The sequence below is a fragment of the Pollachius pollachius genome, assembly GCF_949987615.1.
Source record: "Pollachius pollachius genome assembly, chromosome: 8".
NCBI classification, from domain to species: Eukaryota; Metazoa; Chordata; class Actinopteri; order Gadiformes; family Gadidae; genus Pollachius; species Pollachius pollachius.
The window spans coordinates 18,796,923-18,822,441 of NC_136941.1; the positions used below are offsets into that span (position 1 = coordinate 18,796,923).

The window sequence follows — 25,519 nt, forward strand, 5'->3', positions numbered from 1 at the left end:
TATCAAGGTTTCTATTATAGCACGACCGTATGTTAATACATATAAAGGGAACTTGAAGGGAAACAAACATATAACCAGGTGACCACAACAAGGAAGCTGTTATGTGTACCCCACACAGCCACAGACACACACACACACACACACACACACACACACACACACACACACACACACGCACACACACACACACACAAACACATATGTGCACACCCAACCACCCACAAATACACCCACGAGCACACATACAGTAAACAGGTGTGTTCAGGGTAATCCTGTTCCCACCAATGTAAATATGATTAACCTAGGTAATCTATCTTTTCAATGGAGATGATGTAATTACATGAATAAATCATTGTTTTGGTCATCCATTAAATTACGGCCACAAAGTACCATGTAATAACTAATAATAAATACAAATATTAATAATTATGAATATATAGTACTCATTATTAATCATCCTCATCATCATAAGGAATCCTTATTATTGTTATTGCTGTACAAAACCAGTAGACATAAAAAGTATAATAGACCCGGTGAGACTTCATAGGATGGCTTCAGAATTAGCATTTGAGTGTTTTGTGATGACACCAAAGTGGGCGTGGTCGAAAACGAAGTCATTTCCTGGTGCGCTCCAACAGGAAGGTGAGTTCTCTCTGTATACTTACAAAGTGTTTAATATAATTGATCGTGTCGTCGAAGACATTATTTTCGGACGAATTTATGTTCCTTGAAAAGAATTGAGTCTATTGGCATATTTTTGCAATTTAATTGTATGTCAACAAGGCGAATAGCAACAAACATTGCAGCTAACTTAGCTGCTTTAAGAACGTTTGCTTAGAAAATGTACAAGTTTCTAAACTTTTAGGCTATCCACTAACATTGTCCAATTGCAAACGTGATTAAATTGTAAATGTAATTTGCGCCAATTTCTTTGGCTATAATTGTTAAAGTGCGTTACAACAATGGTGATGTCAGTCTTGTGAGTCGTAACGTCAGCGCATGTTTTGTTATACATTGCGATTAAGTCGGGCGGAGCTCCGGGCCTTATTCTAGAAAAACACAGCATTCCTGTAGTTCAAGCTCTGCTTATGAGGCATTAGAAGGAATTGCTCCATGACTGTCCTTCAACCCACCTAACCCACCTTCATCTCTATAGCAAAATATAAGTTATATAAGTTATACTGTATTCTACTCCCATTCCTTACTGATAAACAGTAATAACCATCTGTGGTCTCAACATGATTTGAATCTCCCACTACAGCTCAAGCACCAACATTAAGCGGGTTCCTTTTTATTTGTTTAAAAACACATTTTCACTCAAATTAAGGTTTTTCATGTATTGGTCCTGCTAGTTTAATTCCTTATGATAGCTTCTGGTGTTTACTTTTACTCTGAAAAAGTTTTTTTCTTTTTCTTTTACAATTATTAGTTATCATTAGTCATTTATCAGGGACAATGCAGAGCAGATTATTACATAATTTGGGATTGTTAATTATTAAATATTTTGTGATAATTATTACATAATTATCACAGTCAGTGCCATAACAATGTGTGTAGATGTGTTGCATAGAAGGTTTCTAGCCAGTTGGCTAATTTGCAACCACAGTCCCTGTTCAGGCCTTTCTAAAAAAGATAATCCAAATATAATTTTCAAAAGAACTACATATTGGGAGGAATACAGTCATGCCGCTGATATCAAGATCAACATTACACAGATTCATGACCTCATTACATGAGCAGCACATTGTATGCATGCGTGCATAAACATAAAGAAATAAAGAACATCACAAAACATCACATAACAACGCAAACCCCAAACACCAAACCCCCAGCCACTTGCCACCGCTCACCCATACCCACCCAACCAGTGGGGGGCCTGGGCAGCAGCGTGTTTAGCCCCCACACCCACCCTTGGCAGCCATGCGCGAACAGCCAGGCATCTAGCACAGACAATACATTACAACAACCGCGTGTGTACATGTGTGTGTGTGTATGTGCATCTGCTCCTGCATTTATGGTCCTGACTCAGTCAATTAACTCTCATACATATGGCCGGAAAGCTTCCTTGTGACTGTATCTATTTGAATGGTTCCAGATGAACGTGGGCGTCGCTCACAGCGAGGTCAACCCCAACACGCGGGTGATGAACAGCAGGGGCATCTGGCTGAGCTACCTGCTGCTGACCGTGGTGCTCCACGTGGTGCTGCTCAGTGTCCCCTTCATCACCGTGCCGCTGGTCTGGACCCTCACCAACGTCATCCACAACCTGGTGAGGACCGCTCTAAACCGGGGAAATGGTCCGTCAACTACTGAGCGGTGCATCTTTAACGACTTGAACGTGTCCATATTGATAGTGTAACAAACTATTCTCTGGCTCCTTCTTCTTGACTCATCAACAATAAAACCATGTCTAAATCAAATCTAGGCCGTGCAGAGTGTGAAAGATGAGGGTATTCCAGGGACTCAGTCACACGTAATTATACTGTGGTCTGAATCTGCTGCACACCTGCCTGACAGGCCCCTAAATCTTTCCAGAACATTAAGGGACAAACTGTTCTGTTGGTTCTGTTAATGCAGTGTAAAGTCACTGCATTCTTATTTCTGTGCGCCCTTGATGAATTGCCTGAGTACATTCCTCCCTCACCGTCTATGGGTCAATCTCCAACTGGGGTTTCCAGTAAACATCACCAATGTTTCCAGATATGTGACATTGTGCAAATACTGAGCAATGGTTTAAGAGTGTAAATATCTTGACTCCACAGGTAATGTACTTGTTCCTACACACGGTAAAGGGCACTCCCTTTGAGACCCCAGACCAAGGCAAAGCTCGTCTGCTGACACACTGGGAACAGATGGACTACGGCATCCAGTTCACGTCTTCTCGAAAGTTCCTCACTATCTCACCAATCATTTTGTAAGTATGCTCTTTCCCCTTTGTTGTTGTGGCTTATGGCAAATACCATTATTGTTCTGTGGTGAGGTAGTTTATTGAAGTGAGAAGTGAAAGTCGTCACACATTTGTTTGTAAATAAACAGGGAAACTTTGGTTGTAATTTAGCCCACGTAGCGCGGCAAAAGCCTGAAGGAACAAGGTTGTGTTTTGACCAGACTCAGCTCCTGTTCTGATGGTGGTAATAATTAACATCAGTTGCAGTTTCTAACCTATTTATGATTTGCGGCTAAAGGCTACACATTACACATTACCCCAAAATGCAAGGGATGCAAATTAAGGCAAATTTGTATGACAAACTTTTTCAAACCTCGATACTTGTGGAATAGAAAAGTGTGATTATTACTTTCGCAGTGAGAAGATAAAATAGAACAGGATGTCCCTTCTCCAAAAGGAGAAATCAATGGTTTCAGCCCCCTTAAAAATACTCTACATCTGACTCGCAACAGTTCACATGTTAAAACTTCAACTAGTAATCATAAGGTCATTATGAGGACAACAATTGCTAACTGTTCACCTCTCACCTCACCGCAGGTATATCCTAGCCAGTTTCTACACAAAATATGATGCCACTCATTTCATGGTGAACACAAGCTCCCTGCTCAGTGTCCTCCTCCCCAAGCTCCCTCAGTTCCATGGAGTACGGATATTTGGGATCAACAAATACTGAGGCGCTCGTTCTCCCGTGGGTCTGGAAGGTCGCGATGGATGGACGGGGCGTTCGCTGTCTAGGCTCTGGGATGGTGAAACATCTTAAGAATGGACAGTTTTCCTGCTGCTTAACAAATAGGGGGGGAAAAACACACTGCTGTTCTGAGCTGAAGGTTAATGAAGATCTAGGTGAACTTTTTATTTTCTATAAGCATTCCCTATCTAAGATTGGAAGCTGTCAGACATTGGAATATCCGTCTCTCTCCGGTGATGTGGCGGCAAATGTTTCTTCTTGTAGAAACTGACCGGCTGCATCTCTTTAAAAACGTTTGTTACAGATTCTTTTTTAGGATCAATAAAGCTACACTTTAAAGGCAGCATTGCGGTTATCTTTTCAAATCGTGTCACTCATTAGTCTCACAATTATTTATGCATATGACTTTGTTGCAGCGAGTAGTTACGTATGTGCTAGATATAAACACTATTTTGACAGGGAAAGGGGCTAATTGCCTGTAGTACTTATGCTTACTTACAGTACTTAATGCTTACTTGAAAATAAGCATCTGAACAATGCATGCAGTGATGACCAATGATCAAGTACATTTTTATTATGTTGTCCCGCATTTCATGCAGCATTAATTGTCAGTATTTGACATTTCTTATCAGTTATGCCATTTTGCTAGAGTGAGAGTCGGTTTAATTTCTGTGGGGAACTCCAAGCACTTTGCATGGTGGTAGCCACCGCAATGTGTTTGATATTCTGCTGAATCCAAAGGGATTCCCCCTCCTTCCGTTAGTTTAGCCAGTGTCCGCCTGCACTCAGTGGTCTCAGCGGTGACGTGTTTGGGGAAAAAGTAACCCATGGGAAAAAAACTGCTGTGCATGACAATCTCCCACAAGTGAAGCGAGTTAAGCAATAAATAGGGGCTCATCTTTACGGCACAGGTTGTAAACATTTGCAACAATTTGTCTGTGGGCGTATTTGTATTCAACTATAAAGTGCAGCCAGTAAGAAAGGTATGAGGAAGTTTGAGAATGCCCACACGGACATAGTGAAACTAGTGGACAACATGGTAATCCCTTTCAAATCAATTGATCTACCTAGTGACTGACATTTAACCCGGGGTGGGAATTAGGTCGTCCACTTGTTTTTCCCAGGTTCTGCTTCCACTTTTTAGTTTCACTGTCTGCCAGGCTAATGCTGCTGACTAAAGGGTTCATGCATTTGACTGAACACAGCACACCACATGATCATATTTAAGATATGTGAATACCATGTATTTCTGACCGATATGGAATCTCCAATAATTTGAGTAAAAAAAAAGAAAAATGAAAGATGCAGGCAAATCAAGAACAGAAAATACAATTAATTGACCATACTAAAAGGTAGCGAGTCGAATAAAAATGTGACCACTATTTTGCCCAGGGTCTGTGGTATTATATATTTTCTAGGAAATATAATTGATTTGTGTGTACCCCAAAAAAATTATACCATTTACCTACCAAGCAGATTTCAAAATAACAACCAAATACTGTTTTAAACTGGAAACGTCAACAGTGACACATTTGAATGTTGAACAAAATACTTTCGTTCACATTAAATTTTAATTATTTGGCGTAACAGAAAAAGAAAAAAAAATACATTTTATGGACCACATATCCAAACACCAGTCAATAAGTTCCAAAAATTTTTTTCCCTCGAAAACAACATTTAAGGTAATTGCAAAGAGCATTTAACAATGTATAAACCTAGACGCTGTAAACAGTTCACTGAAGGTATGTTTGCCAAGAATTAAACCATGCACACATTTCAGTAGCCCTTTAAAGAAGTCAACAGAATACCTAGTAATCCCACACATTCCGATACAAACTCATAAGGTCTGCGGACGCAAGAGTTGGCTACATTCTCAAATTACTAAAACAAGATACCCAGAGATTTGCCTCAAACAAAAAAAATGAAGGCCTGATGTGACTCTTGATCACAATTTGCTCTGCATATATTGTGTAGCACTTTAAAACAAAGATGCTTGGTTCATCGGTGGTCCACTGGAACCCGAGAGGGCCTGTTCTCTTCCTGCGACAGCGCCCTCTGGATCAGTTTCAGGTCAGTGTGCTACACAGTGAACTCCTGTCGTCTTCCGACCACATTAACAAGACCAAGCGGAGTCTTCTTTCCGTATTTTACAGTGCAATACTTTCCCATTGTCAAAGTCTTCTCGAAAAAGTTCTCACGTCTTGATCCTCCTCCTCCTCCTCCTCCTCCTCATCACTGTCAAATAACTCATCCTCCAGGAAAGATCCTCCAAACCCAAATTCCTGTGCATGGACAGCCACCTCATTTGGTCTCAGGTGAGACAAGCCCTCTACAAAATCTGCAAATCTGTTGGTCAATGAAATGATAACAAAAGCATAAGGATTTGTGGAGTAAACATTCAGTTTTATACAATACATTTAAAATTATTATTTTTTTACTAAACATAAACCTATACAATGGCCAATCAGAAACAAGGTATACATCCCATCTTTAGCAGTGTTTTTGATTGCAACTTTAATATCAGCTGGTTACTTTTCAATATTCAAATGCATACATAGCAGAACATTTCGGATTATGTGACAAGCCACTTTGAACCTTAAAAAAAACGGTAATATAAATAAAGTTATGAGATATTTACAATAATTAGCAATGCAACTTAGAATGAAAGAAAGGTATAAGTCAGAGCCCTCCTAAAGTAACTATAACCCAAGAAGGCAGTGTTCTCTATTGTGAACGAGCACAACACTGCTTCATTTCACAGGCTCCATCCCCCTCTAGTGTTCAAAATAATGCATTAGTAATGTCAAGCTATTTTCTATTCCTTCCTTCTTTCTGGCCTAGTTCTCTAGGGCAGGGATCCCAAACCTTTCCAGCACCAAGGACCTGTTTGATACCCCCCAAAAAATTGTTTTGCAGGGGTGTTGCGCAGGGGTTGCCAATTTGTTGATATTTCCATATAGTGTTGTGCATGTTAGCGCTGGGCGACATGCCGGGAGTAAGAGTTATACCGGTATATTTTTGAAAGAGATAAATAGTTGAGACAATATCGCCATACCGTTATATTATATTTTACTACTATAATAGCAGGCCTGTCGCACCAGTACTCAAGTTGGTCATGTGCACATGTGCCAAGCAGCTTGCAGCTCACAAAAACATACGCATAAATACACCACAAGCACGCACATACACAGAAACACACACACACACACACCAAGACAAAAGCAGCGACACACTCGCAGATAAGACGTTATGTTTTTAAACTTATGTTGCAGCCTACAGCCCGGTTAGGAATGTCCCGCGGCCTGATACCAGGTGGTTGGTGACTGCTGCTCAAGGGAATCCCACTACAGTGTTAAAATACCTTTCCATACATTCAGTTTACTTTTGTAGACACAAAAAATATAAAATACAACCCTAACCCTATCAGGTGATTTACATAGGGGATGAAATCTGACTAAATTATGTTTTAACGTCAGATAGATTCCGCCAGCGAGACATTGCAAAAATGCAAAACGGGCGTGCTTTGTCAGATATGACTATGAAGGAAAATAAGGTTAACAACTCCTAAGCTAATAAAAGTTACTATCAAACACCATCGATAGATCAATAGTCCTGATCAGCATGCTGCTAAATGTTTCTGCCGATACAAGAATCTTAAGGGGAGATCACTGACGTGGTTTCACAACTGCCATGCAAGTGAGAAGGAATTGCTAGGTGTTTCTCAAACCTTTTGGGGGACTGGATCCTGGACACGGCCTTCCAGGTGCTGCACTCCGGACTGGCGCAGTACCTCCGCAGCTCCTCCAGGGCCTTCTGCGTCTCCTCCTCCCCCTGCCTCTGGTACTGCTCCTCAGTCAGCAGACGGCGGGGCACACGCTTCCAGCGGATGCGATGGGAAAGTCCTAGTTTCCTGCAAAAGAAAAAACACAGATAAGAACCAGCTTAGTTATGGCTAACGGGGCCCAACTCTACAAAGCCCCGATGGGTTAGTTCACACCAGAAATGAGGTTGAAGAGAATCACAGCATCACACATTAGTTTATGTCTCACAAAACTGGCCTTCCAATGGCAGATCTGGCCATTTGAGTTCACCTTTATATTCGACTCCAGAGTTCAACAAATCCCTGTTCCTATTGTATCAGACCAGCATTGACATCCCACAACTGGTTGGTTTGTTTGTTTTTAAAGATGTTGCACTCTTATGCTGACATTGAAAACAAATCCAATGATCATAGGGATGAAACTCTAGGTGTCTAGAGTATTATTGAAATGCTCACCGCCACGCAGCCAGTGCGAACACCACCGGGTACTCCATGTTCTTGGCGCAGAAGGCTGACACGATGATGGCCAGCGCCACCTGCTGAATCTGAATCCCAGCATATACAAGCAGCAGTCCAAACAGCTGCAGTGTCCAGGTGAGGATGTTGATGCTCCGCTCCTCCACTAGGGGGCCGTGGCGGTAGCACACAGCAAAGCTGATGAATCCTACGACTGCCATGTAGCCTGAATGATGGAGAAGTACACGTTAAGAAAGTCATGATTTCACTTAAAAGAGATCCTACGATCGGTTTGAATTTATGTTTAATAATTGCTGTACTCCCCCCAATGCATCCATCTTTGTTCAACAGAATCTCTCTCACACACCCAAACACACAACACCCACACCCACTATTATCAACCAAACATGATAATTTATTGGTACACTTGAAGTTCTGAACTAGGTACCAAAAGCCAGGTGCCAGTGTTCTTGTAGAATTGGCTTGAGGTTCCTGAAGACAAGCTGGATCGCGTAGACTGAGAAGGACCAGCCACCAACCAACAGTACATAGAAAGGACTTTTCTGCAACAACAAAAAGAAGAAATTGATAACAAGGGAAAAATCTCCATGATTTTAAACTGATAATTTGGTACATTTAAGCATTGAGAAAAAAAACAGACTGCTCTTACCCGTGGCAAAATCCGAGCCAATATAAAGATGACAATGGCGAGGGACGCGATCATGCCTGTGCTCATGCCCGCAGAGTAGTAGAATATCTGACTCCTTAACAAAAAAAAGCATTTAGGAGGAGCCTATGCATTCTGTACTAATGCCTGCCGTCCAAAGGCTCACCACAGTGACTATATTTTTGGCCAAATTTTTTTATAACTAAAAATATTTAAAAAAATTTCAGACTTAAATTTTGGATTGTGTTATGAAGTGCAATATCTAATATATACGTATAATCCATTTTGTTGGCAAGTTACTAAGTTGCGTAGTTACTGCAGTCAGGCTTTAGAGGCAATGGAACAGTGGTTTGAAACGGTACCTGCTCAGCGAGTCTGCAAAGAAGAACAGTAACAGTCCAGCGAGGAACACAAGGAACAGATAGATGTCAAATCCTGCAAAGGAGGCACACATCACAACTTGAGCTCAGCACCAAAACAATTGGTTGATTCATTTACAAGTCCATCATCAGCATGTAACTAGATGTCTGAGAAGTAGGTGCAACGGTACACTGAAGTCACGGTTCGCTTCATACATCACGGTTCAGTACAATGAAGGGAAAAGAAAAAACAAAAATGCAGAAGGCAATTCTTTTTTATTGTCTCAGGTTGTACCACCTAGTGTCATACAGTCTCTCCCCTGAGCTAGCTGCAACAGCCTGAACTGTGTAATCTAAGATGTAAACAGTAAACAACAAGTACCCCACATCACCTCCCGACTCCATACGTAACTTGTAAACTAAATAAGACAGTTATAAAACTGAAAATTCAACATGTCTTATTTATGAAACTGCAAAGTACACAGAATTTGCGCATTTCCACTAGAGGGTGCGGTTCGGTGCGGCTTAGTGGAGTAGTGAAGGTGCGTTTCGGCGCAGTTCAGTAGATATGGCTCGCGTTTCCACCGCCGACAGTACCCTTATGGTAGGGGGGATGGGGGGTTAAACCGGATTGAGATAGCCGCGGCAGCTACGTTAGCATTGTGAACTCATAGCAGCCCGACATAGTGTAGCCTCCTAATAAATCCATGGAAAAAGAAGAACGCGCACACTGAGCAAAGATCAACCATGTAGGACGTCCAAGAAGGACGGCAAACTTTTGTGCAACATTTTCTTCAATAAACAAAGCTTTCGCATTTGTCCAGAAATACCTTGCGGATACAGTGGGGCAAAAAAGTATTTAGTCAGCCTCCAATTGTGCAAGTTCTCCCACTTAAAAAGATGAGAGGCCTGTAATTTTCACCATAGGTATACCTCAGCTATGAGAGACAAAATGGAAAAAAAAAAAATCTAGAAAATCACATTGTCTGATTTTTAAAGAATTTATTTGCAAATTATGGTGGAAAATAAGTATTTGGTCAATAACAAAAGGTCATCTCAATACTTTGTTACATGCCCTTTGTTGGCAATGACAGAGGTCAAACGTTTTCTGTAAGTCTTTACAAGGTTTTCACACACTGCTGCTGGTATTTTGGCCCATTCCTCCATGCAGATCTCCTCTAGAGCAGTGATGTTTTTGGGCCACACGGACTTTCAACTCCCTCCAAAGATTTTCTATGGGGTTGAGATCTGGAGACTGGCTAGGCCACTCCAGCACCTTGAAATGCTTCTTACGAAGCCACTCCTTCGTTGCCCGGGCGGTGTGTTTGGGGTCATTGTCATGCTGAAAGACCCAGCCACGTTTCATCTTCAGTGCCCTTGCTGATGGAAGGAGGTTTTCACTCAAAATCTCACGATACATGGCCCCATTCATTCTTTCCGTCATACGGATCAGACGTCCTGGTCCCTTGGCAGAAAAACAACCCCAAAGCATGATGTTTCCACCCCCACGCTTCACTGTAGGTATGGTGTTCTTTGGATGCAACTCAGCATTCTTTCTCCTCCAAACACGACGAGTTGAGTTTTTACCAAAAAGTTCTATTTTGGTTTCATCTGACCATATGACATTCTCCCAATCCTGTTCTGGATCATCCAAATGCTCTCTAGCAAACTTCAAACGGGCCCGGACATGCACTGGCTTTAGCAGGGGGACACGTCTGGCACTGCAGGATTTGAGTCCCTGGCGGCGTAGTGTGTTAGTGATGGTAGCCTTTGTTACTTTGGTCCCAGCTCTGTGGAGGTCATTCACTAGGTCCCCCCGTGTGGTTCTGGGATTTTTGTTCACCGTTCTTGTGATCATTTTGACCCCACAGGGTGAGATCTTGCGTGGGACCCAGATCGAGGGAGATTATCACTGGTCTTGTATGTATTCCATTTCCTAATAATTGCTCCCACAGTTGATTTCTTCACACCAAGCTGCTTACCTATTGCAGATTCAGACTTCCCATTCTGATGCAGGTCTACAATTGTGTTTCTGGTGTCCTTTGACAGCTCTTTGGTCTTGGTCATAGTGGAGTTTGGAGTGTGACTGTTTGAGGTTGTGGACAGGTGTCTTTTATACTGATAAGGAGTTCAAACAGGTTCCATTAATACAGGTAACAAGTGGAGGACAGAGGAGCCTCTTAAAGAAGAAGTTACAGGTCTGTGACAGCCAGAAATCTTGCTGGTTTGTAGGTGACCAAATACTTATTTTCCACCATAATTTGCAAATAAATTCTTAAAAAAAAAAATCAGACAATGTGATTTTCTGGATTATTTTTTTCATTTTGTCTCTCATAGCTGAGGTTTACCTATGATGAAAATTACAGGCCTCTCTTGTCTTTTTAAGTGGGAGAACTTGCACAATTGGTGGCTGACTAAATACTTTTTTGCCCCACTGTATGTGTTTATTATCCCCGTCTCACGGAAGTGTGATTCTGTCGATCAATCAACGGACTGCGTTTGTAGCTCAAACTTGCCAGCACCCTTTCAGGCGTCTCAGTTGTCCCTGAAGATCGCGGATCTAACATTAGTTCGGCATTACATTGATTAATTCACACGCCAGTTTTATTTAATTTTATACCTTGTTTTCTCTGTAAATCCATGCACCGAACCGTGACATCCGTACCGATTCATACATGTAGCGTTACACCCAAGGGCGTAGGAACCGGGGGGGACGGAGGGGACGTGTCCCCTCCAATATCGGAGACAGGCGCATTTGTCCCACCTAAAAATTATACCGGATCTGTCAGCTTTCCGATGTGTCTCCCCCCCAATGTTAACTCATTCCTACGCCCCTGGTTACACCCCTAATGAGAAGACTAATAAAGATTCAGTGATTCTAAAACAAACACATGCTTTTTCTTTTGGAGTGTGTCCCCTCCAATATCGGAGACAGGCGCATTTGTCCCACCTAAAAATTATACCGGATCTGTCAGCTTTCCGATGTGTCTCCCCCCCAATGTTAAACTCATTCCTACGCCCCTGGTTACACCCCTAATGAGAAGACTAATAAAGATTCAGTGATTCTAAAACAAACACATGCTTTTTCTTTTGGAGTGTGTCCAACCTAGCAAGCCCATTTAAACAATGTATCGATTTTGTTGTTTCTTTCCATTTTGTCTATCATCTTCTACAAATGAATATGTTTTAAATAGGATGCAATATATATTAAAAGGATAGGAATAATATCTTAGCCCCATGTTCCCACTTACTGCAGATTGCTTTCACGGTGTAGGAAGAAGCCTCCTCAGAGGGGGCAATTTTGATACATGTCTTCTTGCTGAACAGACTGATGGCAATCGTGGTGTCGTTGGACTGCTCGCTGATGAAGCGCTGTATGAGGCCCCAGAAATTAAGACCGTCCATTTCCTGCAGCGTCTCCTCATCCTCGGCCACTGTCACCTTGAGTTGTTTTGAACTCCAGACACGGACCTATATCAACAATACCAACTCAGTATTAATTGATCAGAGGTATTTACAATAGGCTCACCTTTAATCAACTGACCAATCCTTTAAAAACCAACAGGAAATTAACTTAACCATTACTAACTTTACCTGAATGCTTGTCCATGTTTGCCTCCAGTCAGGCACCCTTTGATTGGTGTAGCAGAAGTGGTTAGTCCCCGATTTAACCAGTTCTTTCCCATTCTGGATACTGATTATACGCGGCTTGGTACCTGTGGTGAGAACAAGGTTTTCAGTGTCATTTCAGCATCATAAATAATCTATTGAATGGCTTCAACATGTACTGAACGTTAACCAGAAAATGGAAAGTATGTTTAAGATGGCTTAAGGTGTGTTAGCTGAACATGAAGCAACAAAATGTCTGTAAACAATCACATATTTGTTGCACCTAAAACGGTCCGGGTGGACACGATGTGTGCAGGCTTCAAGGTATGTCTTAAATCTTGTTGAAGTTGCGTTTACTCGGAGATTCGATACAGCATATTTTAAGTTCAAGTCCACACACATTTGTTAGCCAATAAGTTAGCTGTGCCTTAATATGCAACAACGTGCTTGATTTGAGATCAATTGTGTTATTCGCTTTGATGGTAGCCCACAGTTTAACTTACTTGCGTCTTGGCATAGATTCGGGGGAAAAGAAAATACCAATATCACGAAAACGAACCAGTGTGCACTTGATGCTAGGACCCTGCTTGTCTTTTTCATGTGTCCCGCCATGATGTACCATGGTCCCGCCCTTGTTTTACATCTCCTTCCGTATTAGCGCAGAGAACTTAACCAATCACAACGCGACTCGAAATGTGACAGCTGGTGGAAGTGGATTTACTTTCAATCGAACAGTTATCCAAAAACATATTTGAGTGGCAAATATTGAATTATGTTTTGAATGTTGGTGAGCAAGAATGAAGCATCGTATCTATCTATCTATCTATCTATCTATCTATCTATCTATCTATCTATCTATCTATCTATCTATCTATCTATCTATCTATCTATCTATCTATCTATCTATCTATCCAGATAGATAGATAGATAGATGCTGGGGCTGTACAGTGTAAATAATACCCAGTGTAGTAATTAGCAGTCCATAATAATAATAATGTGAATAAAATAAAAACATATAATATGTGCTCTTAAAAGATTACGTTATATCTGTACATACACATAGACGAATCCACCAAAAAGTATGGTATATTGGATTGCTACTTGTCTCTTAACAGAGAATAAACAGTTGCACAATACCTGACCATCGTGACTGACCCAAAACTAAGAAAATCCTTGACCAGGTACAGACTCAGTGAACACAGCCTGGCAATCGAGAACGGACCTCACAGACAGACCCGCCTCCCAAGAGAAGACAGACTGTGCCACAAACTGAGCTGACTTCCTAACCTACTGCCAGTCATACCAAGGCACCAGGAGCTTACACTTCCCATGGTGTACAGGCATGCAAGGACTTTGAAAACAGTCGAGACGTTAACCAATTGTCATATATGTTGGGAGGAATACAAAAATGGACGATCACGGAGGCCAGATTCGGTCCTTCACTGGTCACACAGGTGACGAATCTGGCCTCTGTGATCGTACATTGTTGTAAACTCTCCATAAACAGACTCATCACACTCGACTTGAACCACTGGCATACCTTTGTTGATCTTTGTTTGGACTATGCACATATCCTCCACATTGTAAATACAGTGTAGGTACAGTGTATCTTTAATTCATCTGTTTATTCTGGAATTTTTAGTATTCCACATTTATCTTTTTATATATTTAGTATTTAATATTCAAATATTTGATAAGTATACATATTTTGTATTTAATGTTTTATATCTTGACCTCCTAATGTTTCACCTGCTTTGGTAACGTAAAGGTTGGTTTTTCATGCCAATTTGTTTTTTTTTTTATTGAATTGAATTGAATTGAGAGAGAGAGAGAGAGAGCGAGAGGGAAATAATGAAAGAGAGAGACTATAGCAATTTGTAATAGGTGCAATGGCAGAGCAGTTTAAAACAACCTGTGCATTTTAGGCCTCATTTCAAACTATGCTTCTAGTTACAGTAACTACATAGAAAACGCCCACACAGGCGTATACTCGAACCTGTGTATTCATGAATGAAACACTCACACATGTTTAGTTGACTATCAAAGGCCTACATATAACCATAGCACTCGCATAACACAAACACTAACCACCTCTACACATATTTGGATAAAATGAAGTGCTTTACAAATCCCTGAATTCTTGCATTAGCTTTTATCACGTACTGCATTGAATGAACTTCAACTTGTGTTCATAGGTCCGCATGTAATAATATGGATTGACATAACCAATATGAGACAGATATTTACGTGGCAGATACAAGCGAATATTTCGACGAATAATCGAAAATGAAGACACTATCACATTCAACGGGGGCATTTCAGAATAGAGGTTAACCTGGATATTTTTTTACAGATCCAACTCCAGCTCCTATACACTAATTACCCTAATAGAAGCGCGCTTGAATTAGCGTTGGTTTTTCTTCTGGCTGCTCAACACTCCAATAATGTCTGGCTGCGCAGCCAGACTACTCCAACGCCGTCAGAGTGGAGGGGCAGGACTTGACCCAACCAATAAGTTGATCTTAGTTTTCAGTAGAAACGTTATTCCGATTCTACCCTTCAAGCAAGAGTTTTCCTCAAAAGGTAGGTTCACAAATAAGTGATTTACAGACCGAAATCGTATTCAATGTTTTTGTTGAAGTTGAGCCTTATGTCGACATAGGCTGAAAAACGAACAAATAAGGATGCCTCCAGACTTTCATAGTGGTTTGTATCGTAAATATTATTTTTATCCGCGCCACAGATTAGGCCTACGCAAGTAAAAGCGTGGATCCAATATTGTTACTCATTCAGATCCTATTGTTACAGTGATTACTAGAAGGTGAAGTGGTGAGGGCAACCTCAACCTCATTTTACATGATTTTACATGTTCTTTCATAGTTCTTGACGACGTGAAGTCGTGGAAAAACAAACGCAGTAAAACGCGACAAGTTCGTAAAGGCTGCTTTTATGTCCAATCATTTTCTTCGAATCCACTCTCCAACCCATAATTATGTCACTTTTAAATAGTGTGTACATTGCTAAGCCGTATGACTGTATAGACTACTCGATTATCTTTCAATAAACTAAGAAACTATTTCTTGTGATATATTTTACATTCCCTATTTTCGTGGTAATGTGTTGAAACCGATGATGAGACTGGAATAAAAGGTGGACTCGAATAAAAATTGTCAATATGTGGCCATGTATCTGCTTAAAAAGTACGTTTGTTTCCTAATATGCGCTCTTTGTGTTTCAGGTTTGTGTTCCTCGAAATCATGGGTGTAGAGGGGGGAATCAGATGTGTCAAGTACCTGCTCTTCTTCTTCAACTTCATCTTTTGGGTGAGTAGCAGTTTCTTGGTTTTAATTTTTATTTTTAATTTTGGAAAGATTGTGCATTGCGGACATGGTCTGTGTGTGATAAACATGGGAATTAGGGAAGTCGTTGAAGCGGTTGGAATGGCTGCTGAAGGAGGAAGGAAACGCGTAGAGTCATGATGTGGTGATGTGTTTTAAGGGTTACTAGAAGTGACGTGGATGCGATTGCAAATAGATAAGTCATAACAGCACAAGCAATTTGACATACCGCTTGATATCTAATTTAGGTTTATACATCATCTGGATGGCGTGTGCTGCTGTGCCTGTGTTATAGCAGGATGAGGGATAGAGAGGTGGCAGTGCATAGTGGAATGTGAACCTCGTGACCATATTTCAATGTGTAACTTGGTCATGTGACTTGTTGATATCAATACATTTGACTTAATTCACACATTAATTAATGCTTCTATGACATTTTAATCATAAGCCACAATAAAGCAGACTATACGTTTATTTTCAATTCATGTGGAAGGAAACCAAAATAACTGTATTTCCATTTTGTGAGTCGCTGAGTAATTAATGTTTTCGTTTAAACACTATTGGTTTCCATGCTTTTGCTAACACTATTCACTATGTAGGGCAGCTACCTGAGTGTTACACAAATATTTACATTGGTGTGGGCTACCAATAAGGAAACGTCCCTTGGTTTAGGCCTTTGCAGTTAGATGGAAAACATGCTAGGGGACAGATCGGGTAACTCCACTTGTTTCCTTCTTAGTATGTCATAGGTTTGCACAACAATAACCACTGTTCTTAAAATACATCCATGCTCTGAAGCAGTGTAAGCATATATGTCTTGAAATGTGCAGTAAATAATTGCAAATTGATAATGATTTAGGGTCAAAATATTTAATTTCAACATTATGATTATTTGAAACTTTTGCCAGTGTTGTCCTAGCAGAAAGACAGTAGTAGGCCTACAATGTCTGATCGAATTCCATTTTACAATTTAAATACTTGGCCGTTTTCAATATGCGCCTCCTGACATTAAATGTACGTGGCTTTAAGCTGAAAAGAAAACCGCTCCAAATGTGAAGTCCTATCCGTAGAGCATGGCATTGCCTTGCCAAGTAAGGGATCTGATTCTCACTGGAGCCGCTAAGAAACCTCTGCACTCGGTGTGTTGTAAAATGCGTTGGATGAAAGTGTCCACCAAATGGCATACTGTATGCACATTATACTGTACCATCAACCATTCATCTTTGTTTCATATCAACCATAACCGTATCCTAATCCACCCTGTGTCCTCCCGTCTGTCCGCAGCTATGTGGCCTGGCGCTGATTGTGGTGGGGATCCTGGTCCAGGTAGCCTTGCACAACTCCCTGTCCATCACTGACGCCACAGCCTCGGCGGTCCCTATCATTCTGATAGTCGTGGGCGTTGTCATCTTCTTCATTGCCTTCTGTGGTTGCTGCGGTGCCTGGAAGGAGAATTACTGCATGGTCACCACGGTAGGCGACCATCCTCACGACTAAAGTGTTGTTTTTGTTCAGTCATCAAACTCACACACGACTCTCACGTTGGGTTTTTTTGTTATTCTCCCAGTTTGCCGTCCTCCTGTTACTGATCATCCTCGTCGAGATCGGAGTGGCTATAGCTGGGTACATCTTCAGGGGTCATGTGAGTCTGCCACTTCGGTCTAGGGTGACCTACTGTGATGTGACTATAATGTGTTTCAAGGCTCATTTAACTCATTCCGCTTTGCATGGTGTCGCCATATAGATTAAAGGAGAGGTCCAGGAGAGTCTCACTCAACTGATAGAAAAGTACAACACCACGGATGAAATCAAACAAACTGTGGACAAGATGCAGAAGGATGTGAGTCAAGTGCACACCACTCTGTATTTACCCAGTTTAACAACACCCTCATCCGACAGCCACATCCGGCTGCCTGTTGTGCTAAGACATTGTATAAATGGGTCCTGATGTTGACATTGGACATATGTTGCACACTTTTACGTCATGATATTTGACTTGTTTTGCAGAGCTTGGGTACACAATGGACTTCAGCTGGTACTATATACACAAGGTTGAGATCGTAGGAACCAAGCCCATCTATTACCCCCTGACCCTTGTGTGCACAAGCAGAATATATAGACGTTCTGAGGTCACACATAGATAAATACTTGATGTTATCAGGTCACCTGTGCTGCTGCTGCTGAGGGTTTCTGGAAAACATCGACCGCAACAGTTTTCAAAGCCGTAGAAATATCACTGCTGATATCATGCGAATGTATCATGTTTCTTTATTGTCACCAAACTGTAGAAACCTTACATGTGATACAAATGTTCAATCCAACTCTTTATTTATTCCCATTTTGATGTGTTTCTATTGTCCTCAACTTGTTCTTAGTTGAAGTGTTGTGGCGCCAATAGCTCGTCCGACTGGATCAACTTCAGGATAGATCGAAACACAGTCCCTGACTCCTGCTGTGTGAACATCACAAAGGGCTGTGGGGTCGGGGCACTCACTGATCCTGTCAAAGTACACCTGCAGGTAAACACCCACATTTAGTTTTTGGTTTTAATACTTTTAATGGAACTCAATATAAGATAATATAGTTAGATGTTTTATTTGTATACAAAGTTAATGGGGATTTTACTTTATAACACTTTGGGGACCTCTTCACACCTTCCCAGGCTGTGTGCATCCCAAACGGTTTTAAGACAGAAGCCCATCCAACCTCAAACTCATTGTAACACAGGCCTCTGCTGCTCTTGATACTGTCCTTAATTAAATCTGTACCCCTTAATTTTTTGTTTTTTAATTATCTTAATATTTTACGCTGTATGATGAAGAACGAAAAAGGAGAACCATACTACTATGTATACTTGCATAAAAAAAGGGTTAAGTTCATGGCCGATATTATTCATGAGAAGCAGGGCTGTGTGTTTACATGAGTCTAACGTGGTGCTATAAAGTGAAATCTGTTTAACATTTTAAGTATTCTATACAATATTTGACACTCTTTAACGAATTAATTGCTGAACAGGTTTGAACTGTTTTGCTTCACTTAACTAGGGCTGCCACACTGCGGTCGAGGAATCACTGATGAAGAATCTGATGTGGATTATTATTGCTGCTGTCGTTATTGCTATAATACAGGTATGTATTTTCCATTCATTTATTATTATGGAAACACATCCCCAAAACACATGAGAAGCTTGCATGTTTAGCAATAGGACTGCCTAGCCTTGTTGCCCTCCAATCATGTTATTCAGGCTGAACACAATCATTGGACAGGCTTATTGCAGGGCTGCAACCTCCAGATACCAGATTTGTCTTTATTAGCTTTAGCATTTGATTTATTGACCTCCGTTGGGATGAGAGAGAATTTTAACATAAGACCTAAAAAAGCATACCCTAGCTTTAATGGCATGTATTATATTGCTTATCATTGAGTGCAGTATCTAAAACACGTGGGGTTGTTTGTGCTTGTTGCAGATCATGGGAATTGTGTTTTCCTGCATGCTGATGAAGGGTATCCGCAGTGGCTATGAAGTCATGTGATTTTGCCTTAGCCTGAGCAGTAGGTATCTGTTCAGGTCACCTCTTCAACTTGGGAAGCTTCGCCTTAGAATATTTACCCCTCACATTTCCATGGCGCTGAAGCCTTATATAGAACAATGTTTACTTTTTATGAGCTGTAATTGATTATATCATATCATTGGAAATCTGCAATAGCCACAGCACCATGCATATTTAGGGACAGAATTCCAAAAACTAGGAAGTAAGTTCTTGTATTTTGTGTTCCACTCCATTAATACTATTCTGGTTGTTATGATTGAACAATATAACACATTAAAAGAAATATCCGTCGTCTCACACAGTTTATTTAGGAGACACATTGTGTTTCAAATCTTGGCAAAACATATTTAAAAGCACTTCAGAATCAAACAAAACAAGATATATATATATATATATATGTAGGTATAGGAATATCTTTATATATTTTTTTTCCTGGCATTACATTAGGAAACAAGTAATTTCCTCTTTCACAATTTACGAGTGATAAAGCGCTTGAACTGCACCAGAGAGGATGTTGTGCAGTTGTTTGTAAAAAAGAAATTTTTGTAAAAAGGATTTTTTTTTTAAGCCAGGTTGTTGTATTTTTCAGTGCAAGTATATTCTGCTCAACAGAAATAGATCCACTGCAAAGCCTCTCATGCAAAGACACATCAAGTAAACAAGGCCATCAAAAAAGGGGCATCACAACTCTGTAAGACGGAGTGTTATTGTGCTACGCCCAAAGGGAAGCCACGTGGGTCCATCTACGATGTACCAAAGCGGAAACATCTAGGCAATTTCCGCAAATGATTACCACATTGCATGTCTTAAATCATTTGGGCGATAGTCAATAACTTTAGATTGTATTTTTAAACCTTAAGCCCATGTTCTATACATTTTAAACCTAATAGTGAAAGCTTATGTGCAGTAGAACATGAAAGGCATAGTCAACAAAGGAATAATAAATAAATTAAAACTAATGTAATTTGCAATGTTCACACTTCAAACAAAACATGCTAGTTATATACATACAGAGCAGGGCAACTTGTTTTGTGTGTGTGTGTTACTTCTGTCTGACGTTAGAATCAATCTAAGTTGAGGTATGAGCCATGACTGGTTCGGAGAAAAAGCGGTAGATACCAATACATGCCCTGAATTATTGAGAACTGCAACCACCCTTCACTTGAATCCACTGTAAATCTTTTACTTTAAACATAACAATCCCTGGAGTTCAGGATATGGATGCCAAAGACAATGGATCCTCTCTTGAAACATTTTCATATTTGTAAAGCATTTTTTGTTTTTATAATGTAGAAAACCAAGCCTGCTACGCTATTCGGCACACAACGGTTCGGCACACGACCAGTCTTCTCATTGGCCACCAAAGCGTCGTGGGTAGTTGGCCGAAAGTAAAACCATGCTGTGAAGAAGCAGAGAGCCCTCGCTCTCTATGGTATAAAAACAGAAAGCCGGACGTGAGACATCGACAACAGTAAAGGCACTTTACAATGGTTGTGTGAGGAGTAAAGAAAATAGATACCCTTTAAGGGAGCCGTGACCTGTAGCCATTGGGACAGCCACTCACGACACTGGTTGGCATCGAGATCGTCCGAGTTGAGTCCTCTGACATAACAGGCCTGTGGAGACCGGGGGGGTAAAAGGGTTAACTCGACACCATGACAAAGAATGCAAGAACTCTTTCAGTTTCTCGATCTACTGTAACAAAACACTGCTCTATACTGCGCCATGGGAGGGGTTATGCATTCCTGGGACCATTCAACGATGCCCAGTCATTGATTTAGTGTCCTGACCTGTTTGAGTTCAGAGTCACTCAGCTGATGAGGTCCAAGGCGTCTCAGGGCACGGTCCAACAAGAGCAATTCCAGAGCGTGACTGTTGAGCCGCCTGCCAATCAGGAAGCCTGGGAGGCGGGGTGTCAGGAAGAGCAGGGGGCAGATGTGCCTCTGGTTGGCCACAGAGAGAGAGGTCTGTGGTCACTACACTGATGAACATGCACTTTTCCAAAGACTTGAAAATGAAGTAGTGGCACATATTTCCTGGGTTCGATTTGATAACGATCAAACTGTCAAGTACAAAGGAACAATGTTTTCTTTAATAATCAAATTTGCAGTATAAGATGATTCTGAACAATTAAATTCTTATGACCAGGAAAGGGTAATTTTGTAAAGAAACACATTCAAATTTTTGGAAAATATTAAGTGAGACTTGGTTAGACACAATAACAAATAACCCTGTGATTAACGGGGTCCGAGCAAAATGAAAAGTCAAGAACACACTAATGGAAGGTATATATAAATATGACATAATTATGAAGGAAAGCTGTTGATGAAGATTAATTAATGCCATACTGTGCCTCGGCTTTCAGGTGAGTGGGCTGCAGAGCAATCGCCGAATGTCATGTACAGCTTGTTCTTAATGCTCTAATCGGGATTCAAACTCTCAACCTAAGGATCACCAGCACAAGGCATTATCCCATTGAGCCACTGACAAACCTGAACTGTAGCCTCATTCACATGCTGAAAATGTCTATTGATAAGCAGTGGCACACATCAAGAGAACTCCAAGCACACATTTCTCAAGTGAATAAAGGGCTTTCCTAAAAGCATATATATGAAAAATCTTTGAAATTCTGGGGAATTTAAACATTTGTAGTCAAGAACACTAACGTTAGAAATATAAATAATTCAGAGTTAATTATGAAGGAAAAATGGTTAACAAAGAAGTTCCCCTTAATGCCATACTGTGTCTTGGCAGTAAGATTCTTGGAACTAATGAGCCAGAGCGTTCCCTGATGAATCTCAGATGCTGTTCAATGTTGTGTTTCTTAAATGAGTGGCAATGACAGAATGTCATGTTCAGCTTGTTCATAATGCTCTAATCGGGATTTGAACTCTCAATTTAAGGATCACCAGTATTATCCCATTGAGCCACTGACATTCCTGAACTACATGAAGCCTCATTTACACAGTGAAAATGTCTATTGATAAGCACACATCAACATCAAGAAAACTCGAAGCACACATTTCACAGGAGAATTAAGGGCTTTCTTTAAAGAGTACAGATATAAAAATTTGCACTGTATCCACCTAATGATAGTCTCATGGTAGTTATACAATAACAAAATGGTCATATAGGAAAAATGGGCTGAGACTGTTGACTGTTTGGCTTTTCTATGAAATTGTGGGAAAAGTAAACATTCATAGAACACCATGGTGAAAAAGATGCATCTGATTTTAGCGATTAATATGATGAAAGAATTGTGAGTCCAGGTCAATCTAGTCAGGAGAAATAAGACTAATTCATGATTTTTTACAATAACGCCACCTTTGAGTGCAGTACCACAAATTTGGGTTTATGGGCAGATGGGGTTATTGGTAACCATCCCTGAAAATGAAGAGTTTTCGATTCACGGTATAGGCTGCAGTATGACTTGAAAGAATTTGGGAGAAAAATTTACGGTACAGGAAAAAAAAAAATCGGGGACCATGCAGCTTTGTTGCTCGGACCCCTAAATAGACCAGATCAAGCGAAAGGTAAAGAAACTTTGCATTTCTGTGTAGGGATCCTTTCCATATTGTATATCTTAATCTGCCGTTCAGTGGCAAAAAAACAGCCCTTTAACAGGACGTACATTGACAGGGTGCTATTGCACCAAAGGATTACGTTGCAGCCCAATGTAGTGGATTATAGCTGCAGCGTTCTCCCTCAATATTGTACTACTTTTACTAGTCTCTTACTCCCAAAAGATAGGAAAACGGTTGCGGTTGAAAAGGCCCGAAGCTATACTTTAAGAGTGCGGAGTGAGGACTACTTCCAGTTGTACTGACCATGTGCTCTACATTCATCCTCTTCATACCCAGAGGGGGTCCGGAGAACAGCGCCCGCACCCCGTGGATATCAGCCACTTTTGGGTGTGCTCCATTCTGCACCTGAAAAACACGTTATGTTTTTTCAGATTACAACCAGGAACCATTCTCCGCACATTGTTTCGAGTGTAACAAATCATTCCAAGGGGCCACCATGACTAGAACTACATTCGTATCATGAGATCTTCATTACATTGACTTACTTGAGTGCAGAGGTCCTTAAGGCGACTCTGGAGGCGGCTGTCTTTGACCTGGTGGCCGGTGTCCTGGATGCCCTGGAGCACAGCCCCGGTGTGCTCCGCTCTCTGGCTGTGATAGAAGCCACGGAACTCCAGCTGCTGCTGTGGGGTCCAGAAATGGCGTACCAAGAGCTGGCGAGGGAAATAGTACCTAGTTGGGAAGAGGAAAATATGCTTTGTTAGATGGAAAAGACAAATTGAGGTGGTGCAAACCGTACAGAAAATATTAATTAATGTTAAATTGAAGGACAAACTAATCTATGACATCGATTTAAAGTGGTGAAAATTTACTAAAAAACATGTTGCACAGTGCCTACAGTTACATTGAATGTTCCGCGTCTTGGGGAACAGCCTTACTGACCCCGCAACAAAAAGACAGGCGCAAACTTACATCAGGACGAAAACCAGGTAATTGGCGAATGGAGGGATGGATATCACCACGAGAGGAATGGCTTTAATCAGGTCTCTGCGGAACTGTGAGAGAAAGTTGAATGTCAGTGGCGACATTCGGCTGAAGGCTTTTGGCTACATCTACAGTATGTTTGTATGCTTGTAAAACGGCAGGCGCTAACTTCTATTGTAACACTTCATTAACTTAATGCGCTTTAATATAAAATGTAAAAACATTAAATTTTTAAATAACGATTAGGATTATTTTGTTAGCGGGCCTACTACACAAGCAAATCATTTGCATCAACAATTAAGCAATGAAATACTACAGTATTTTAGGGAGTTATTCGAATGTGATTAAAGATCAGGTGGAGGATAAGACCTCTTGTTCAAGAATGCCAACAGGGGTCTGTATAAACGAGGGATCAAACTCAGTAACTTTCAGGCGGAGGGATACTTTTAGAAAAAGGCACTTCCATCCCAACATCTATTTTTCCTCTTATTTAACCAAAGATCAAATGCTAACATTGCAATCATACCATTGATGTTTCAATACATGATGCTGTATATTACACCACCTTAAATAACATCAGTACATCTGACCTACCTGCCTCAGCCTCTCCATTTCTCGGTATGGCAAGTCCTCCCATGTCACCTTCCCTGTGACCAGTCTGGTTTGGATCCTGCTCACTTCCTTGCCATCTTGGAAGAGTAGTTTAAATCCTAACAGGTCACATTTTTTGAAGAACATAAATTACAACCATGTAGTTGATTAAGCCAATAGTGGAGGTTTTTTAATGTATGCATGCATAATACCGGTGAGACACTTATTTACAATGTCAATACAGATCAGGCGTAGTTTTACCTTCAGTAAAAGTGCGATAGAGTTTGTAAAATCTCGGAAATTTCCTTTTGAGGAAATTCTCATATTTGACATTTGCCACCTGCAATCTTGACGACACATGTCGACCGATGCCTTGGCTGGAGTCCGAGGCTTTGTACTGTCTACACGGGGTCAATCTGGATCATTAGAAAAGGAAGAAGTCATTAAAATAAATGGTGATTTAGGATGTGGGCTGGGATATCAGCACATTATTAACACACGCGTGCCACAACAAGACACACAATGGTCAAATAATGAATATCTGGCATATGTTCACCTTGACTGAAGATATGTGTTAGGGAAATAATGCCCGGTCGATTTCCAATTGTGTTGAAATAGACCAATTCTTTGAAGAGACAAACGACAGCAAAGACTTGCCCCGGACAGCGCCATTTTGGTGGGCGGAGAGTGTGTCTTCTTCATGAGTTTTAAACGCGTTAAAAAACAATCTAAAAATCCATCATTGACATCTAGTGGTGAGAAGAAGTTTCGACTGAATCAGAATCAGAAAATTACATCTTGGTACACAAGAGTACAATTCTTAGGCTTGGTTCCTCAACAGCCACACAGCAGCAACAATACAAGATAAAGTAAATAAAGATAAGTAAAAATAAAAAATGCAAAGAATATGTAAAAATAAGTAGCAGCATAGATCACAATAATAAATAATAATATAACCGCAAGCGGTGATTAACGAGGTCCAAGC

The 25,519-nt window shown here is 40.8% G+C and overlaps 4 protein-coding genes across 4 annotated transcripts; 2 read left to right on the forward strand and 2 right to left on the reverse strand.

Annotated features, from left to right (window-relative positions):
• The first annotated feature begins 610 nt into the window (after positions 1-610).
• ormdl2 (ORMDL sphingolipid biosynthesis regulator 2) lies at positions 611-3,978 on the forward strand. The gene is made up of 4 exons (XM_079742028.1): positions 611-642; positions 2,096-2,269; positions 2,763-2,914; positions 3,485-3,978. Exons 2-4 carry the CDS (start codon positions 2,096-2,098, stop codon positions 3,618-3,620), a joined length of 462 nt encoding a protein of 153 aa, XP_079598154.1. The 5' UTR covers positions 611-642; the 3' UTR covers positions 3,621-3,978.
• A 1,135-nt stretch (positions 3,979-5,113) lies between these two features.
• On the reverse strand, positions 5,114-13,167 carry nemp1 (nuclear envelope integral membrane protein 1). Its single transcript, XM_079741057.1, has 9 exons — positions 13,050-13,167; positions 12,532-12,653; positions 12,189-12,408; positions 8,941-9,013; positions 8,582-8,675; positions 8,360-8,474; positions 7,912-8,137; positions 7,363-7,545; positions 5,114-5,981 (listed from the first exon to the last, which is right to left on the reverse strand). Exons 1-9 carry the CDS (start codon positions 13,156-13,158, stop codon positions 5,807-5,809), a joined length of 1,317 nt encoding a protein of 438 aa, XP_079597183.1. The 5' UTR covers positions 13,159-13,167; the 3' UTR covers positions 5,114-5,806.
• A 1,850-nt stretch (positions 13,168-15,017) lies between these two features.
• On the forward strand, positions 15,018-19,726 carry cd63 (CD63 molecule). Its single transcript, XM_079741708.1, has 8 exons — positions 15,018-15,129; positions 15,785-15,869; positions 17,169-17,357; positions 17,452-17,526; positions 17,629-17,724; positions 18,260-18,403; positions 18,929-19,012; positions 19,352-19,726. The coding sequence occupies exons 2-8, from the start codon at positions 15,804-15,806 to the stop codon at positions 19,415-19,417; spliced, it is 720 nt and encodes a 239-aa protein (XP_079597834.1). The 5' UTR covers positions 15,018-15,129; positions 15,785-15,803; the 3' UTR covers positions 19,418-19,726.
• Positions 19,727-19,869: 143 nt separating this feature from the next.
• Positions 19,870-25,236, reverse strand: letmd1 (LETM1 domain containing 1; the record flags this gene model as incomplete). The annotated part of the gene is made up of 9 exons (XM_079741707.1): positions 19,870-20,862; positions 20,955-21,051; positions 21,226-21,378; positions 23,263-23,364; positions 23,505-23,691; positions 23,932-24,014; positions 24,538-24,653; positions 24,796-24,950; positions 25,091-25,236. 9 exons carry the CDS (start codon positions 25,234-25,236, stop codon positions 20,786-20,788), a joined length of 1,116 nt encoding a protein of 371 aa, XP_079597833.1. The 3' UTR covers positions 19,870-20,785.
• Positions 25,237-25,519: the final 283 nt, after the last annotated feature.

Coding starts and splice junctions, on each gene's coding strand:
- ormdl2 (XM_079742028.1), top strand. CDS start 2,096: ATGAACGTGGGCGTCGCTCACAGCGAGGTCAACCCCAACACGCGGGTG. Junction 2,270..2,762: donor CCAACGTCATCCACAACCTG/GTGAGGACCGCT, acceptor TTGACTCCACAG/GTAATGTACTTGTTCCTACA. Junction 2,915..3,484: donor ACTATCTCACCAATCATTTT/GTAAGTATGCTC, acceptor ACCTCACCGCAG/GTATATCCTAGCCAGTTTCT.
- nemp1 (XM_079741057.1), bottom strand. CDS start 13,158: ATGGCGGGACACATGAAAAAGACAAGCAGGGTCCTAGCATCAAGTGCA. Junction 12,654..13,049: donor GAATCTATGCCAAGACGCAA/GTAAGTTAAACT, acceptor TTCTCACCACAG/GTACCAAGCCGCGTATAATC. Junction 8,676..8,940: donor TTTGCAGACTCGCTGAGCAG/GTACCGTTTCAA, acceptor TTTTTTGTTAAG/GAGTCAGATATTCTACTACT.
- cd63 (XM_079741708.1), top strand. CDS start 15,804: ATGGGTGTAGAGGGGGGAATCAGATGTGTCAAGTACCTGCTCTTCTTC. Junction 15,870..17,168: donor TCTTCAACTTCATCTTTTGG/GTGAGTAGCAGT, acceptor GTCTGTCCGCAG/CTATGTGGCCTGGCGCTGAT. Junction 19,013..19,351: donor TCGTTATTGCTATAATACAG/GTATGTATTTTC, acceptor TGCTTGTTGCAG/ATCATGGGAATTGTGTTTTC.